Below are 15,506 nucleotides of genomic sequence, written 5' to 3'. Positions count from 1 at the left end.
TACACTATATCACTTGGTATCAAATTAAACAACAACATGATAACATAATAAATAACAAAATAAAACATGACAACATAATTTTCCTCAAATGTATACTAGAGTGGTTAAGGGCAGTTGAAGAAAAAAAAGAATATATATTTTTTTTTCTCTGCCTAATTCCTTTGTCTCTTTCACTAACAAAAAGAAAAAGAAAATATTCAAGTATATTATATAATCTTTTGGTATATTTATTTGGCACCACAACACAACTCAATTCACTTCCAAATTCCAATACCAATAACATTTTTCTTCTTTTCTTTTTGCAATGAAGGAACCATCAAGTTCAAAACCATGGAGACCATTCACATCAAATTGTTGCACAACTGAAAACCAAACAATCTTAAGAAACTTTAGCAAATGCAAGCCTTCACGTTCAGATTATTCTAAGAACATTGCTCCTTTACCATCTTTTAGGAGACTCTCATTTTCTGATCTTAGCCGTTCGTCTTCAACGCGAATCAATGAAGATCTTGCACTGTCTTTTGGTTCTGATTTGTTTGATTTTCAGCTGAGTGAACTTCGTGCTATCACTCAGAATTTTTCTAGTAATTTCTTGCTTGGTGAAGGTGGTTTTGGAACTGTTCATAAGGGTTATTTTGATGATAATTTTAGACAAGGTTTGAAAGCTCAACCTGTTGCTGTTAAGCTTTTGGATATTGAAGGTTTACAAGGACATCGTGAATGGCTTGTAAGTACTATATTGATTACGACATGTATTTTTTTAAAGTTTTTAAAACCGAACAAAGTAGTTAAACCGGTTGAACCACGAACAACTCTATCTACGGTGTGGTTATATTAGTTATAACATATATGACATGAAAAATTAAGAAAATTGTCAATAAATATCTTAGAATTTCCCTCCAAATTTATCTTAGAATTTCTTAATTTTATTTTTATGATGATGATGATGATATATGTGTGGTAACATTTTGGTTATTGTTTAAAGAGTCATTGGATTGTGATACTTTTGTAGCATAATTGAAATTTGAGGGAAAGCCGCATAAATGGAATAGTATTTTTAGTATTATTAAAAATGAAACAAGAGATTGAAAGAAAGGTTGTAAAAGAAGACTATAGAGTTAGTAAATTTTGAATTTTTGTCACTATACATTTGTCATACAGTTGTTGTAAGAATCTTGAATAAAGTTATTAAAAGATATTAAATAAATTATAATTTGGTAAAGTGGTTTAAATAATATTGAGTTGCTTGCTTTACAGGCAGAAGTGATTTTTCTTGGGCAGCTAAGACACCCCAATTTGGTGAAATTGATTGGATATTGTTGTGAAGATGAAGAAAGACTACTTGTCTATGAATTCATGCCAAGAGGAAGCTTGGAGAATCACTTATTCAGAAGTATGTATCATAATCACTAATGTTTATTTTAATACATGAATAAATGAGGCATGTCACATATCATCAAATCATTACATGTTATTGCAGGACTAACATCACTACCTTGGGCTACAAGAATAAAAATTGCAATAGGTGCTGCTAAAGGCCTTTCTTTCTTGCATGGAGCTGAAAAACCAGTCATTTATAGAGATTTCAAGACTTCCAATGTGTTACTTGATTCAGTAAGTAGTAATTTACTGTTTTTTATTACTCAAATTAAAGATTAAATTAGTATTTGACTTTAGTTGTGACTTTTGTGCATCATGTGGTTCTGTTTGAAATAGGACTTCACAGCAAAATTATCAGATTTTGGACTTGCAAAAATGGGGCCAGAAGGATCAAAGTCACATGTTACAACCAGAGTTATGGGAACTTATGGATATGCAGCCCCAGAGTACATCTCAACAGGTATAGTTGCTCAAACAAAATAGGTGCATCTGACCGGTACAGCTTCATCTGACCGGCACATTGAACCAGACCACAATTGATAGCTCTAATAGTTTACATGTCTCTAATGCAACAATGAATGTTTACATTACAGGTCATTTGACTACAAAAAGTGATGTCTATAGCTTCGGCGTAGTCCTGCTAGAACTGCTAACAGGAAGAAGAGCAACAGACAAAACAAGACCAAAGACAGAACAAAACATTGTCGATTGGACAAAGCCGTACTTGAGTAGCAGTAGAAGATTGAGGTACATTATGGATCCAAGGCTTGCAGGTCAATATTCTGTCAAAGGAGCAAAAGAGATTGCACATTTGGCATTACAATGCATAAGTTTGCATCCTAAAGACAGACCAAGAATGGCTATGATTGTTGAAACACTTGAAAGCCTAGAACAGTTCAAAGATATGGCTGTTACTAGTGGACACTGGCCAATATCATCAAAATCTAGTAAAAATGTTTCATCTAATAATAAGGTGAAAGCTAGAGCAATTAGTGTAAACCAGAAGCAACAGGCTCCAGTTAAGAGCATAAAGACTTGATTACTGAGGATTATTAGAAGAGTGGTTTTTAATTAAGTGTAAAATATCACATGTGGTATGGCTAGAGTGACTCTTAAGCCACCCTATATATGTATCAATCTATAAAATATATAATATATGCATGCATGCCGTGTAAACTGTATATGTAAACTGTATATTGTATAATAAAATCTTCCTTTTGACATCTGAGGTTTTCTTGTTGAGTCTGTCTAAGAGTGAGCGAGATCAAAAACGAATTTTGTGAAAACTCGTTTTATTTTAGGTTAGGTCTTTTTTGTCGATCTCTGTAGTTTTTTTGCCGTATAAAAACAAATAATAGATAAAAAAAATTTAAGTAGGATTTTAGTAGTTTTATCCTTGGACCAGTTTGGACCGGTGTTAACCATCTCAATTTAAGTAAGCTTAAAAGAATTTAAGCAAAGAAAAAATGTTTTGTAACATGGTTTAGCATGAGAATTGCTCATTTCTTCAAGTTGAAGCTATTCCATGTGATTTCCAAATCAAAGGCATTCTCATTGGCACAAGTATATGCTCTCTAGTCAAAAAGATAGGAAGAAGGGTATATTTTCCAACTGCTTTTGGACTGAGCAAACCCTACAACCACGTCACATAATTTGACTATAATTATGCATTCCAAAAATGGTGATGAGATTGAATTGTAAAGGTTTCAAATCATGTAAGCAAATTGCCATTACCTAAACGTGCTGAACAATCCTCTAAGATATGAATTTTTTATTTGTTTCAATTCAACCGTCCTCATTGACTTTTATTTAAAAATAGGCTTCTGAATGGAGTTGATTGAGTGCACAGTTAATTTAACCTTTTACTTTCTGCTGACAACAATTTTCTTAAAAAAAAAAAATAATGTTAAGTCAATGTTTCATTGTTCATAGCTCTAAAGAAAATTGGGCAGATAATTGGAATGATCAAATAAAGATATGGCTAGTTGCATGTTAATTTGGTGCAACATAAGTATTTATACCATTTTTTTAATAGAGTGTGGATTTCATTTAGAAAAAATAATAATGCGCCTAATGTCAATATTTTAGGCCTTCTGTGACTTAAGTTTTTCTTGAGAATGACTCATAGTTTACCGATAAGTAGACAGGTCACTCGAGGCACGGTACAAGAGTAATCTTGTAAACTGGACCGTAGTATTTAAACACAAATTGTAATATGTAAATGCTAAGCTTGAATAATAGAAAGTTACTACAGTCAAATATGTAGAAACAATTGACTGAACTCCATGATCAAATCTCGTGTCTTCTTTCTCTACACTTTCGTATTTGTTTTCTTTTGAACCGGGGATACTGTTCTAACAAGTTTGTACAGTACCACTAACATACAAGTTCTAAATTACAAGAAAAGCTAATTCAAAATTTGCAAATGTTGTGCTTAAATTTCTAAATTCTTTCTACCATAACTTAACCAGGAATTCAGGTTATAATAATGACTCTCAATTTTTTAAGTCCATGCATTCTGCGTGTATGTTGAGAGTCTGCATGTTAAATACATTTTCTGACTCAAAGTTACGAAACCTTTATCACATGGATCCACTTTTCTCTCTCAAAAAAGAGGTGTGACAAATGCACCTTAAAGAAAAATCCAACCCAACACACTTTGTTCAATACATGCCTCCCTTACTTGTATATCATTAAACTTATAGTTATATATGACAAGAAATTCATAATCCCTTTAAAGAATTAATAATGGCCTTCAACAACAAATCCAAGAAGACTAATTCACCTTCACATTTCAATTTCTGCATCACCCTTTTCTCCATTTCCTTCTTCACTATACCAACTTTTTTCCTTCTAAACAATTCCACCTCAAACTCCAAATGCACCAACCTTACCAAAACTTTTTCAGGTGATCTTCGTTCAGCCGAATTTTCATGGAACAGCCTTTCATTTTCACAACATGGCAACCCTTCACCTGTAATTCTCAAAATTGCAGTCTTTTCTAGAAAATGGCAGATGGGAACTGTTCCAGGCGGCATGGAACGCCATGCGCACACCCTTTACACCGCTTTAGCTCGCCATGGGCATCAAGTTCATGTCTTTACTTCCCCTTCAGAAGATGAAACAACAGCAATTTCAATCTCTTCAAAAGGCTCACCTTCTTCACCTTACATTCATTTTCATGAAGGTGAGCCCGGTAAATGGCGTTACAACAAAGCATATGAACTTTTTCTCGAAGAAAACCAAAGAGATCAGCCATTTGATGTTGTTCATTCAGAAAGTGTAGCACTTCCTCATTGGCTTGCAAAAGATCTTCCAAATCTTGTTGTATCCTGGCATGGCATAGCATTGGAAAGCTTGCAATCGAGCATTTTTCAGGACTTGGCTCGTCTACCAGACGAGCCAAGATCACAGGATTTTGAAAAAGGATTACAAGGGGTTGTTCCTAAGGTTCTCAATGAGATAAGATTCTTCAACAAATATTCTCATCATGTTGCTATTAGTGATAGTTGTGGTGAGATGTTAAGAGATGTTTACCAAATTCCAAGTAGAAGAGTTCATGTGATCCTCAATGGTGTTGATGAGGAAGATTTTAGAGAAGATGCTGAATTAGGAAAAGAGTTTAGAAACAAAATTGGGATTCCAAGTAATGCTAGTTTAGTATTTGGAGTAGCTGGAAGATTAGTAAAGGATAAAGGTCATCCATTACTTCATGAAGCATTTTCAAGGCTTATAACAAAGTACACCAATGTGTATTTGGTTGTAGCTGGTTCTGGACCATGGGAGAATAGGTATAAGGATATAGGGAACCAAGTTTTTGTTCTTGGATCAATGAATCCTTCTATGTTAAGAGCATTCTATAATGCTATTGATATTTTTGTTAATCCTACATTAAGACCACAAGGGCTTGATCTTACACTAATGGAGGCTATGATGATTGGTAAGCCACTTTTGGCATCAAGATTTCCAAGCATTAAAGGTAGTATTATTGTTGATGATGAATTTGGTTATATGTTTTCTCCAAATGTGGACTCACTTTTGGAAGCACTAGAACAAGTTGTGAAGGATGGTAAAGAGAGGCTGGCAAGGAGAGGAAATGCTTGCCGTGAATATGCAAATTCTATGTTTACAGCAAAAAAGATGGCATTAGCATATGAGAGACTATTCCTATGCATAAAAAGGGATACATTTTGTACCTATCCTTGAGGTTAATTTAGGCTACATATACCGTTCTTTTTCTTTTTGTAATTTCCTTTTTTCTGTTTCTTTAATTTATTATGACATGACTATATCATAATTTTTAGAAATTTATCATGTTGATATCTTTTCTCATAAATAATAAAGAGGTTGAGCTTTTGATGATTCTATCACGTATACATATTGTTAATATGTAACAAAGAACCCAGGCTAGAAACAGTGTTCGTGTCTGTGGCTCACTTGCCGACCAACGGTAGGGCCCTTGACCCTAGAGGCATGTGTCGTTGGTGGAACTCGTAAGCTAGATGAGCCTTGCAGGATATTTTGCAACGCAATAACCATTTAACGGTGGATAGAATCCTTCGAGGACAACATAAATATGCGACAAGATGTTGTAAGTGACAACCCTTGTCCCTTCAATTCCATTTCAAATATATCTTTTTCAAAAGAATATTAAATAACAAAATCAAATTGTTACTCAATTTACGATCTGTCACTTCAGATAACATAAAAAATTACAAAGTTGAGTATATTTATCTGCTAACTTTGTCAAAAGTCACAGTCTCAAATTTCATAAGGATCCAAAGCTTCCATCCTTATTTGCTTCTACTTTTTGATTGCTCGTTCCATTGTGATGAATAGAAGCAAACTTCCAACTCTTTTTGCCTTTGAATCTAGAACTCTCTTCAACCACATTAAGCTAGGATATTATATCATATATTTGTTCTCATCAATAATCATCCTTGCTTAACTCTGCCACCAAAATCATTTTCTATACATATGTCAAGCTTTTCAGTTATCAATGATTATGTATGATATTCACATCCTTGCATTGTCAGAAGTTAAGACACAGTCGGTTGCGCTGAAATACGGTGTCGCTCAAAACAATCATAAGCATGTTTGGTTCTCAAGAATAGCAGCAAACTAGAAATTAATCCTATGATAGATATACATCCCCACCATACAAATGTCCAGAAATAGCATTGTCGTCCCATGCACACCAATGAATCAGACATTATTATGTTTCCATTACCAGGTGCCGAGATAGCATTAGCATCATAAACTATTGCAGCCATAAAACCATAGAGAAGGGATCCAATTGGAATATTTGTTATGAGAATGTTGTGATTGACACTCAAACTGTCAGGTCCAAATAGCTCTGATGTAACGGCCACTGCAGCTGCAAATATGAAACCTGAGCTCAAACCGATTAGTGCAGTGCCTACATTAAGTGCCATAGCACTTTCTGATGCAGCAAGCAAGATGAATGCCATTGGGGTTGGTAAAAGTGCAATGGTTAGCCACCCTGTCCTTGCAAAGTAGAACTTGCTGCAAATACCGAAAAATTTACTGTTAGTCTCATCATGTATGTACAATTTTAAGTTTACAAGATTCACTTCTAAATCAACAACCAGTCTTTTTTGTTAGATGAGATTATGATGGAACAACAACCCTGGTTCAAAAGAAAACAGATACGAAAAACACAAACAGAAAACATAAAACATACATGATTTGACCACGTTGTTCGGCCAATTTTACCTATGTCTCTAACTACATAGTGCCTTTCTTATATTCAGACTTAGGGTTACATGTTACAATTTGTGTTTAAATACTACAGTCCAGTTTATAAGATTACCCCTGAGTCATACTAAATAGATTAGCTACGCGAATCAAATTGTACCAGAATTGTTATGTCATGAATATAATGACAACATTTTTTCCAAATCTAAAGAGCTGGAAGAAAAAAAATACTTCCTTCAAAGTATTGTCTTAATTCTTAAACATTGTACAGAAGACATTTTGACAAACAACCTAATCAAAAACTTACTATACAAGAGCTTATGTCTAAAATGACAACAAATTCTTCATACAAGACATGTTATTTTAAGTTTTGTCAAACAGTTAAATAAGTGTTTATATCAGAAGATAATTTCAATGAAAACTTACTTTCGAATGTAGTCAGGCATAGCTGAAAGCAAGCGTCCAAAGAAGGAGAACGATGAATATAGCGTCACAAGAGTCGACGTTCTATAACTGTGGCCTAAAGATTGAGCTATCTGTCCAAGATTATTGCTGTAAACAAGACCAATTGTACCTCCGCAGAAGTATGCAATATAATAAAGCCAAAAATCCAACCTTTTCACAAGAACCGCGGCTGAATGTTCTTCTCCCAGCATTTCCAATTGATCCTGCCCAAAAAACTTGTCACAATTCACATCACTACTCTTTGCTCTCTGAGTACCATATCCGTTTTCACCAAGCAGGCCTTGAGCATCTCCATTGCTCCGAGCACTGTTTTGACGCGTAAGGAGTTCTTTGTGAAGCTCAAGATCATTAACATGAACAAGAATGAAGCTAGAGTTTTCGACTCGAAGGCTCGGATGAACAGCGCGGTGAAACCAATCTCTAGCATAGATAACACCAGGAATACATAACGGCAAGATTAAAAGTACAAGAGCTCCACCAAAGTAAAGCCTCGATGTTGCTTCATCAGAAGTTGATGAGGCAAAGATAAGGAGATAAATTCCTGTAAAAACCGCTAAAATGTTCAATGTTAGAAATATAACCGAGTTCTGACGAGCGGCATGTGGAGAATGAGTGTCTGATAAAGGCGGTTGGCGAAGAATCGGAAGTAATGCTGCGAGCGAAGTGAGAAGAGGGACAAGGGCATTTAGGAGAAGATAGAGTTGATCTGATGAAGGGTTTATTGAATTTGCAACTAGAGTGTAGAGTGCTGCACTTACGCCATTGAAACTCACAGTGAGTGCCAATGCTAAGGATCTGTTAACTGGGAAGTTTTTGATGCAGAGAACAAAACATACTGTGTTGAACCAACAGATACTGCAACCACTCAACAGACACAGAAAAAAAACCTGAAACATAAAATTCAAAGCTAAGTCAACTTCACTATAATAATAATACTGTAAAATTCTCTAGATATTGCTACTCTATGAAAATTACTTGTTTCAGCTACATGTTTTCCTATAATAAAACTAAGAACTTGTTTTTTTATTTTGGTTTGTATACTAGTATATCACGCATAAAACTATAGAGATACTCGTCTCATGAGTCATGACGTAATTGAGATCCATTTAAGATATTCACTTCTCCTCTGGAACCTACTTCGTATTATCTCCACCTAGAGTCTTCTCAAATAGTAATGTTTCGAAGAAATAAAACATTTGAAGTAGAATTCAAATTAAAAGAAAAATTCTAAGTTTTTTTTTTTTTTAAAACTCGGTATCCGATCCAAGGACCGACTAATCCGAGGGGACTAATCCCACCGCCCCCTTGAAAACTCAGACATCTATGTTAGTATTTATATGGATAGTTTTTTTTTTTTTTTAAGAAAAGCGCTAGTAAAACTCACTAACATTCATATACTTGTTCTAAACAATCATTAGTTTATTAAGTATTGTTCGCATTGTTCGCGTAAGTAACATGATTTTTTTTTTGGGTTAATAGGCTTTTACCCCCTTGTAATATAGGTCACTTTTGGTTTTGCCCTCTAGGAAATTTTTTTTTTAGATTCCGTCCTCGTAAAATGAAGATTCTTTGGTTTTGCCCCCTGACCCCAATGAGTCAGCAGAATCTCCTACTTGGCACGTGACGTCAGCAGATTCTGCTGACGTGGCGCGCTGACTGTATAATTATTTTTATTTTTTATTTTTTTTATTGGGGTACACGTGGCATTTTTATTTTTTTTAAAAAAAATATTAAAAAAAAATAAAAAATTCTGGAAAATTGAAAAATTAATAAAAAAATTTAAAAAACAATTAAAAAATTCTGCAAAAAATTAAAAATTAATAAAAAAATTGAAAAAAAATATTAAAAAATTATGGAAAATCGAAAAATTAATTAAAAAATTCTGGAAAAATGAAAAATTAATAAAAAAATAATAAAAAATTCTGGAAAATTGAAAAATTAATAAAAAAACTGAAAAAAATATTAAAAAATTCTGGAAAATTGAAACATTAATAAAAAAATTAAAAAAAATTAAAAATTCTTGAAAATCGAAAAATTAATAAAAAATCTGGAAAAATGAAAAATTAATAAAAAAACTGTAAAAAATATTAAAAAATTCTGGAATTTTTTTTTAAAGAAATTAAAGAAATCTGGAAAAATTAATCAAAATAAAAAAGTATCTGAAAAAATTTAAAAATTCTGGAAAAATTAATAATAATAAAAAATGATTAAAAAAATAAAATAATCTAATAAAATGAAAAATAATGAAAAAATTTTGGAAAATAAAAAATTTCTGGAAAATATTTAAAAAAATTCGAAATTTTCAAAAAAAATTAAAAAGATTAATCATTTTTAAAAAAATGAAATTTTTGAAATTTTCATTTGTATTTTTCGAAATTTTGATTAGTATATATGCATTCATCACTTTAAAATTTAGTTTTGTATGGTTGTATTAGGTCCAGTTTAAATTTGAAGACATGCAATTGAAATAAAACGAACCAACATGTCATAACATTAGTGAATGAGAAAACTAGATTAATAGAGTTCGATATTGCACCCGATAGAAGAACAACCGGCAAAATTCCAGGAAATACTAATTAGTTGTAATTTTTAAATGGTCGAGAAAAGGGGAAATAATGGGCGATAATAGAACACATGAATCAACGAATGTAGTAGACATTGTTGAAAACAAAATTTCGAAAAATACGAATGAAAAATTCAAAAATTTCATTTTTTTAAAAATGATTAATCTTTTTATTTTTTTTTTGAAAATTTCGAATTTTTTTAAATATTTTCAAGAATTTTTTCCAGAAATTTTTTATTTTCCAGAATTTTTTCATTATTTTTCATTTTTTAATATTTTTTACAGTTTTTTTATTAATTTTTCATTTTTTCCAGATTTTTTATTAATTTTTCGATTTTCAAGAATTTTAAATTTTTTTATTAATTTTTCAATTTTTCAGAATTTTTTAATATTTTTTTCAAATTTTTTATTAATTTTTCAATTTTCCAGAATTTTTTAATATTTTTTTTCTATTTTTTTATTAATTTTTCATTTTTCCAGAATTTTTTTAAATTTTTTTATTAATTTTTCAATTTTTTAAATATTTTTTTAAAAAAAATAAAAAATGCCACGTGTACCCCAATAAAAAAATAAAAAATAAAAATAATTATACAGTCAGCGTGCCACGTCAGCAGAATCTGCTGACGCAGCGTGCCACATAGGAGATTCTGCTGACTCAACTGGCTCAGGGGGGCAAAACCAAAGAATCTCTATTTTACAAGGACGGAATCTAACAAAAAAATTTCCTAGGGGGCAAAACCAAAAGTGACCTATATTACAGGGGGGTAAAAGCCTATTAACCCTTTTTTTTTTGTTACAAGTTACATGATGTTTGATATGTTTTGATTCTTGATCGAAATAATTTTTTATAAGACTTTATTTATCTCTCGATCTTAATTTGGATTATTGCTGCTCATTTTCCCTATAATTCAGAAGCTTATGAAAAAAATTTGTATTAATACTTCTTACTTAGCTATCATTTTCATTATTTTTTTTTTATAGGAAAGCTATCATTATCATTATTTTTTAATAGGTTAAGTTGGTTGAGTTCTGTGGACGTTGGTTGAAAAAAATAACTTGTATTATTTTTGTATGTATAATAATAATAATAATATGTGGACTTAGTTGAGTTCTAGAATCAGCATTTGGAGCCTGGGAGTTATTGGGAGTTGGGACCAGTTGAACGTACATTACAAAAGCACAATTGAAAAGGACGTGTGAGATTTTTTAGGAGGCAAGTTAGTTATCACTTCCTAAAATTTTACTCTTATTTTTATTCAGAAAATAGGTTGTCCATTCATTCAAAACATAAGAAAAATACAAGATTTTTTTAAGATACGTCTTTCAAATTTTATCAACTACAAAGAAAAAGATTGAAAAAACAAAATTCATCGTTGCACAGCAAATAGCTGGAGGCCACACATCTAACACCCATTATAAGTGCATTGTTCCTTCTAGTACTATTATATTCTTCGAATATATTTTCAAAAAATTGGTAATAGTTTTTATAGAACAAAAAATTCCTTTCAAAAAATATTCATTTTTCTTGACCTTAATCTTCTCTTTTCCACTTCAAAAACTGCTCAAAGTTTTTTTAAATAATAAACATGTTTTTTTAACAAAAGAAATGTGATTGTTGAGAAAAAAATCTAAAAAATTTCGAGTGATTAAATAAAAAACACGTTCAAAGAATGATAAAGAATATTTTAAAGGAAACTTTTCCATCAAAAAATAATATTTTAAAGAAGTCGTGTTCTTTCTACTTGAAAAGTCCACTATTATTAAAAGCTTTTTGATTATATTTTTTTAATAAAACAATGTATATCTTTTTCAAAATTTATAAAATAATTAACAAAAAAGTTAAGAGCATTTTAAGTTTTAATAAATATTTTTTTAATTTATGGGTAAAAATCTTAAACTATCATATGTACTAGAATATAAAAAAGAACTAAAATGAGTAAGTAGTGTACCCCACTATAACAACCATTCATACCATCTCCACCCACCCATCAGTCAAGAGAACAACTGAAGACCCCTCCATATATATATGCAACCCTACTTTATACCAAAATTAACTTCTGAAAACACACACATACTTTATTAACTTAAATTAAACCATTAATTAATTAATAAAGACTAAACAAACAAAAAATACAAAAAAAAGAAACTGAAATGAGAAAAAAGAGGGTAAAGGAAAAGGAAGGTACCAGAAAATAGGGCAAAGTGATGACGTTATTGATGAGAAGGAATTGAAGACCATAACCAACAAGACCCATTGAAGCAGCAATAAACATGACAAGAGAGATTGGAAGATACATAAGAGCAAGACCAGAAGACCAACCAAACACTTTACCCATGTCACTTGCAGTTGCTAAGTAGTTAAGTTGCACTTGTGAGATTTTGAGTACAGATTTCATTGTTGATGAGTATGATGAGAAATCAAAATTTGTTCCTGTGAATGCTTGAATCCAAATTGTTGCTATTAGTATCATCCATTTTCTTGATTGGCCTGCCATCACTGACTCTCTCTATCTCTTCTTCCTAGGAGGGAGGAATGGAGAAGTGGGAGAGAAGTGGTTGGTGTGTGTGTGTGAGTGCCTCTTTATACGTGGCTTGGTATCATACATTGTGTGGAATTAGATTTTTTTTTTTTTAATTCTTTTTAATAATGAAAAATTTAAAAACTACCCCACAGAATCTTAACTTAGAGGCTTGAAAATAAAAATATCATATTTTTCAGCAAAGACACGTGAATTAAACTTTAACCACCATAGACATGTGCAAGAAAAATGAAGTTACCACCAAAATTATAAGGGTTAATACGTTTTTACCACCCTGTAATATAGGCGAGTTCCGGTTTTCCCCCTTGTAAAAAAGATTCTTTCGATTCCAACCCTGTAATATAAAGATTCCGTCGAAAACCCCCCTGAGCACATTTGAGACCCCCCAGCTGATGACGTGGCGTGACGTGGCGCGCTGAGTCACCCTTGTCTGCTGACGTGGCTTGCTGACTGTATAATTAATTTTATTTTTTATTTTTTTATAGGGTACACGTGGCATTTGTAATTTTTTTATGTCTTTACCCCCTGTAATTTAGGCGAGTTCCAGTTTTACCCCCTGTAAAAATTTTAAAAATAAAAAATAAAATATGGAAAATTTTAAAAAATAATTATTTTTTTAAAAAAATGCTGGAAAATTAATAAAAATTGAAAATAATGAAAAAATACAAAAAAATTAAAAATCTGGAAAAAAATTTCGCAAGACATGTGTGTATATACATACCACATCATTAAATCATTTTAATAATAAAAATTAAAAACTGAAAATCTTTTAAAAATAACAAAAAATCAGATTATTTTTTTAAAAAATAAAAGATTGATTTTATTTTAAATTTTAAAAATAACAAAAAATCAGATTATTTTTTTCGAAAAATAAAATAAAAAAGCAGAAAAGACATCTAGATTTTTTTTGAAATTTAAAAAGTTCGGATTTTTTTTGAAATTTAGAAGATATTTAAAAATACTGAAATTTAATTTTCAAAATAAAAAAGTTTAGATTTTTTTGCGAAATAAAAAAACTGGAAAATATTTTAAATTTTAAAAATCTGGATATATATTTTTTTAAAATCCAATTACACTATGAAAATTAAATTTAAAAAATCATATAATCTGAAGAAAAAAATTGATTTTAGTTTAATTAAAAATTTAGAAAAAAAAATCTGAGAAGCTTGAATTACATAGGAATATTTTTGTAAAAAGAATTATTAATGCGTGTAAAATTTTAAAAAGTGTCCGCTTACACTCAGGTTCATCGAGCTCGAAAGAGCTTTATGCTTGCTGCTTGACCAGGGAGTTGTTGGCACTTGGGTTTGTTATTGTGTTGGCAGTCAATCCATTCGCTAAAATTAAATCCTAATTGTTTTTGACAAATGTTCACTGTTCATATTTTTTTTTTGTAATCTGGTTTCGTTCCCGTACGCGGGTTCGCTATGTTATGCTCATGATTAGTGAATTTTTGTTAGGATATTTTAGGACTGTTTCGCTTGGTCTGATTTATAATGATGTATGCCCGTTTTGGGTTTTACTTGGGTTAGGTTTTATGTCCCCCCAGTCTATGTATCTCTCTCTCTTTTTTTTTAATGTATTTTTCTTTTTACTTAAAAAAAAATTTAAAAAGTGTCTTATTTAAGAGACATTAAAATTTAAAAAGTGAGTACCTCAAGTTGCTCTTCCAATGTCTTTTGAGCTTCGCAAAAAAATCTAAACTTTTTTATTTTGAAAATTAAATTCCAGTATTTTTAAATATCTTCTAAATTTCAAAAAAAATCCGAACTTTTTTATAATTTTTAAAATTTCAAAAAAAATCTATTTTTTCATTTTATTATTTTTTTAAATTTTCCAGATTTTATTTTTTATTTTTAAAATTTTTACAGGGGGTAAAACTGGAACTCGCCTAAATTACAGGGGGGTAAAGACATAAAAAAATTACAAATGCCACGTGTACCCTATAAAAAAAATAAAAAAAAAATTAATTATACAGTCAGCAAGCCACGTCAGCAGACAAGGGTGACTCAGCGCGCCACGTCATCAGCTGGGGGTCTCAAATGTGCTCAGGGGGGTTTTCGACGGAATCTTTATATTACAGGGTTGGAATCGAAAGAATCTTTTTTACAGGGGGGAAAACCGGAACTCGCCTATATTACAGGGGGGTAAAAACGTATTAACCCAAATTATAACAATACCATTTTTTAAAGGCTTAATCGCATTGTTGACCCCCTAAGTTTTTCAAAGTTGTGATTTTGGCCCCCTAAAAAAAATAACTCTTTGCAAGCCCCCTAAGTTTACTTTCTGTTGCAATTTTAACCCCTCATGCCAATTTTAACCCCCTAAGTTTACTTTTCAGACCCCCTAATTTCGAGTCAAAATGTAAACTTAGGGGGCTAAAATTGGCATGAGGGGCTAAAATTGCAATAGAAAGTAAACTTAGGGGGCTTGGAAAGAGTTGTTTTTTTTAGGGGACCAAAATCACAACTTTGAAAAACTTAGGGGGTCAAAAGTGTAATTAAACCTTTTTTAAATTTTGCGACACAACGACAAAACATTGACTCTCTTTTTTTCAATTCATTACTCACTTTTTACACAACAAAAAATAACTTTTTTTAGCCATTACCTATGCAAAACATAGGATTGCATAAAATCAATATAGAAATGCAATTTTCGATAAAAACTAGGCAAATATTTGTGCTCGCGCAAGTTTGTTAAAGATATCTCTATTAAGTTAGGTATTAGTGAAATAAGAATGAATAACATATTTGATTATTTTTTTTTTGAAATGGCAAATTTTATTCTCGTCGGAAAATGCAAGGAGCATTATACCGCGGAAAGAACACAAATAAAATACA

General features: G+C 31.3%; 2 protein-coding genes across 2 annotated transcripts; one reads left to right on the top strand and one right to left on the bottom strand.

Annotated features, from left to right (window-relative positions):
- The first annotated feature begins 256 nt into the window (after positions 1-256).
- Positions 257-2,608, top strand: LOC146920486 (Protein kinase superfamily protein). Its single transcript, XM_085713899.1, has 5 exons — positions 257-727; positions 1,258-1,393; positions 1,481-1,614; positions 1,717-1,840; positions 1,974-2,608. The coding sequence occupies exons 1-5, from the start codon at positions 305-307 to the stop codon at positions 2,417-2,419; spliced, it is 1,263 nt and encodes a 420-aa protein (XP_085570025.1). The 5' UTR covers positions 257-304; the 3' UTR covers positions 2,420-2,608.
- A 3,407-nt stretch (positions 2,609-6,015) lies between these two features.
- Positions 6,016-12,680, bottom strand: LOC146920485 (protein NUCLEAR FUSION DEFECTIVE 4-like). Its single transcript, XM_085713898.1, has 3 exons — positions 12,313-12,680; positions 7,525-8,450; positions 6,016-6,906 (listed from the first exon to the last, which is right to left on the bottom strand). Exons 1-3 carry the CDS (start codon positions 12,619-12,621, stop codon positions 6,420-6,422), a joined length of 1,722 nt encoding a protein of 573 aa, XP_085570024.1. The 5' UTR covers positions 12,622-12,680; the 3' UTR covers positions 6,016-6,419.
- Between the last annotated feature and the right edge of the window lie 2,826 nt (positions 12,681-15,506).

The sequence above is a fragment of the Medicago sativa genome, chromosome 5 (assembly GCF_051527215.1).
Source record: "Medicago sativa cultivar Bolivia chromosome 5, Bolivia_mono, whole genome shotgun sequence".
Lineage (NCBI taxonomy): Eukaryota > Viridiplantae > Streptophyta > Magnoliopsida > Fabales > Fabaceae > Medicago > Medicago sativa.
Note: the sequence above shows the minus strand (reverse complement) of the source record. Positions and strands in the feature narration are given on the sequence as shown.

What these genes read in the sequence shown, in the direction of transcription:
- LOC146920486 (XM_085713899.1), top strand. Translation starts at nt 305, where the DNA reads ATGAAGGAACCATCAAGTTCAAAACCATGGAGACCATTCACATCAAAT. An exon ending in GGAGAATCACTTATTCAGAA is followed by an intron (nt 1,394 to 1,480) that starts GTATGTATCATA and finishes ATGTTATTGCAG; the next exon opens with GACTAACATCACTACCTTGG. An exon ending in CCAATGTGTTACTTGATTCA is followed by an intron (nt 1,615 to 1,716) that starts GTAAGTAGTAAT and finishes TGTTTGAAATAG; the next exon opens with GACTTCACAGCAAAATTATC.
- LOC146920485 (XM_085713898.1), bottom strand. Translation starts at nt 12,621, where the DNA reads ATGGCAGGCCAATCAAGAAAATGGATGATACTAATAGCAACAATTTGG. An exon ending in TCACTTTGCCCTATTTTCTG is followed by an intron (nt 8,451 to 12,312) that starts GTACCTTCCTTT and finishes TTTATGTTTCAG; the next exon opens with GTTTTTTTTCTGTGTCTGTT. An exon ending in ATGCCTGACTACATTCGAAA is followed by an intron (nt 6,907 to 7,524) that starts GTAAGTTTTCAT and finishes CGGTATTTGCAG; the next exon opens with CAAGTTCTACTTTGCAAGGA.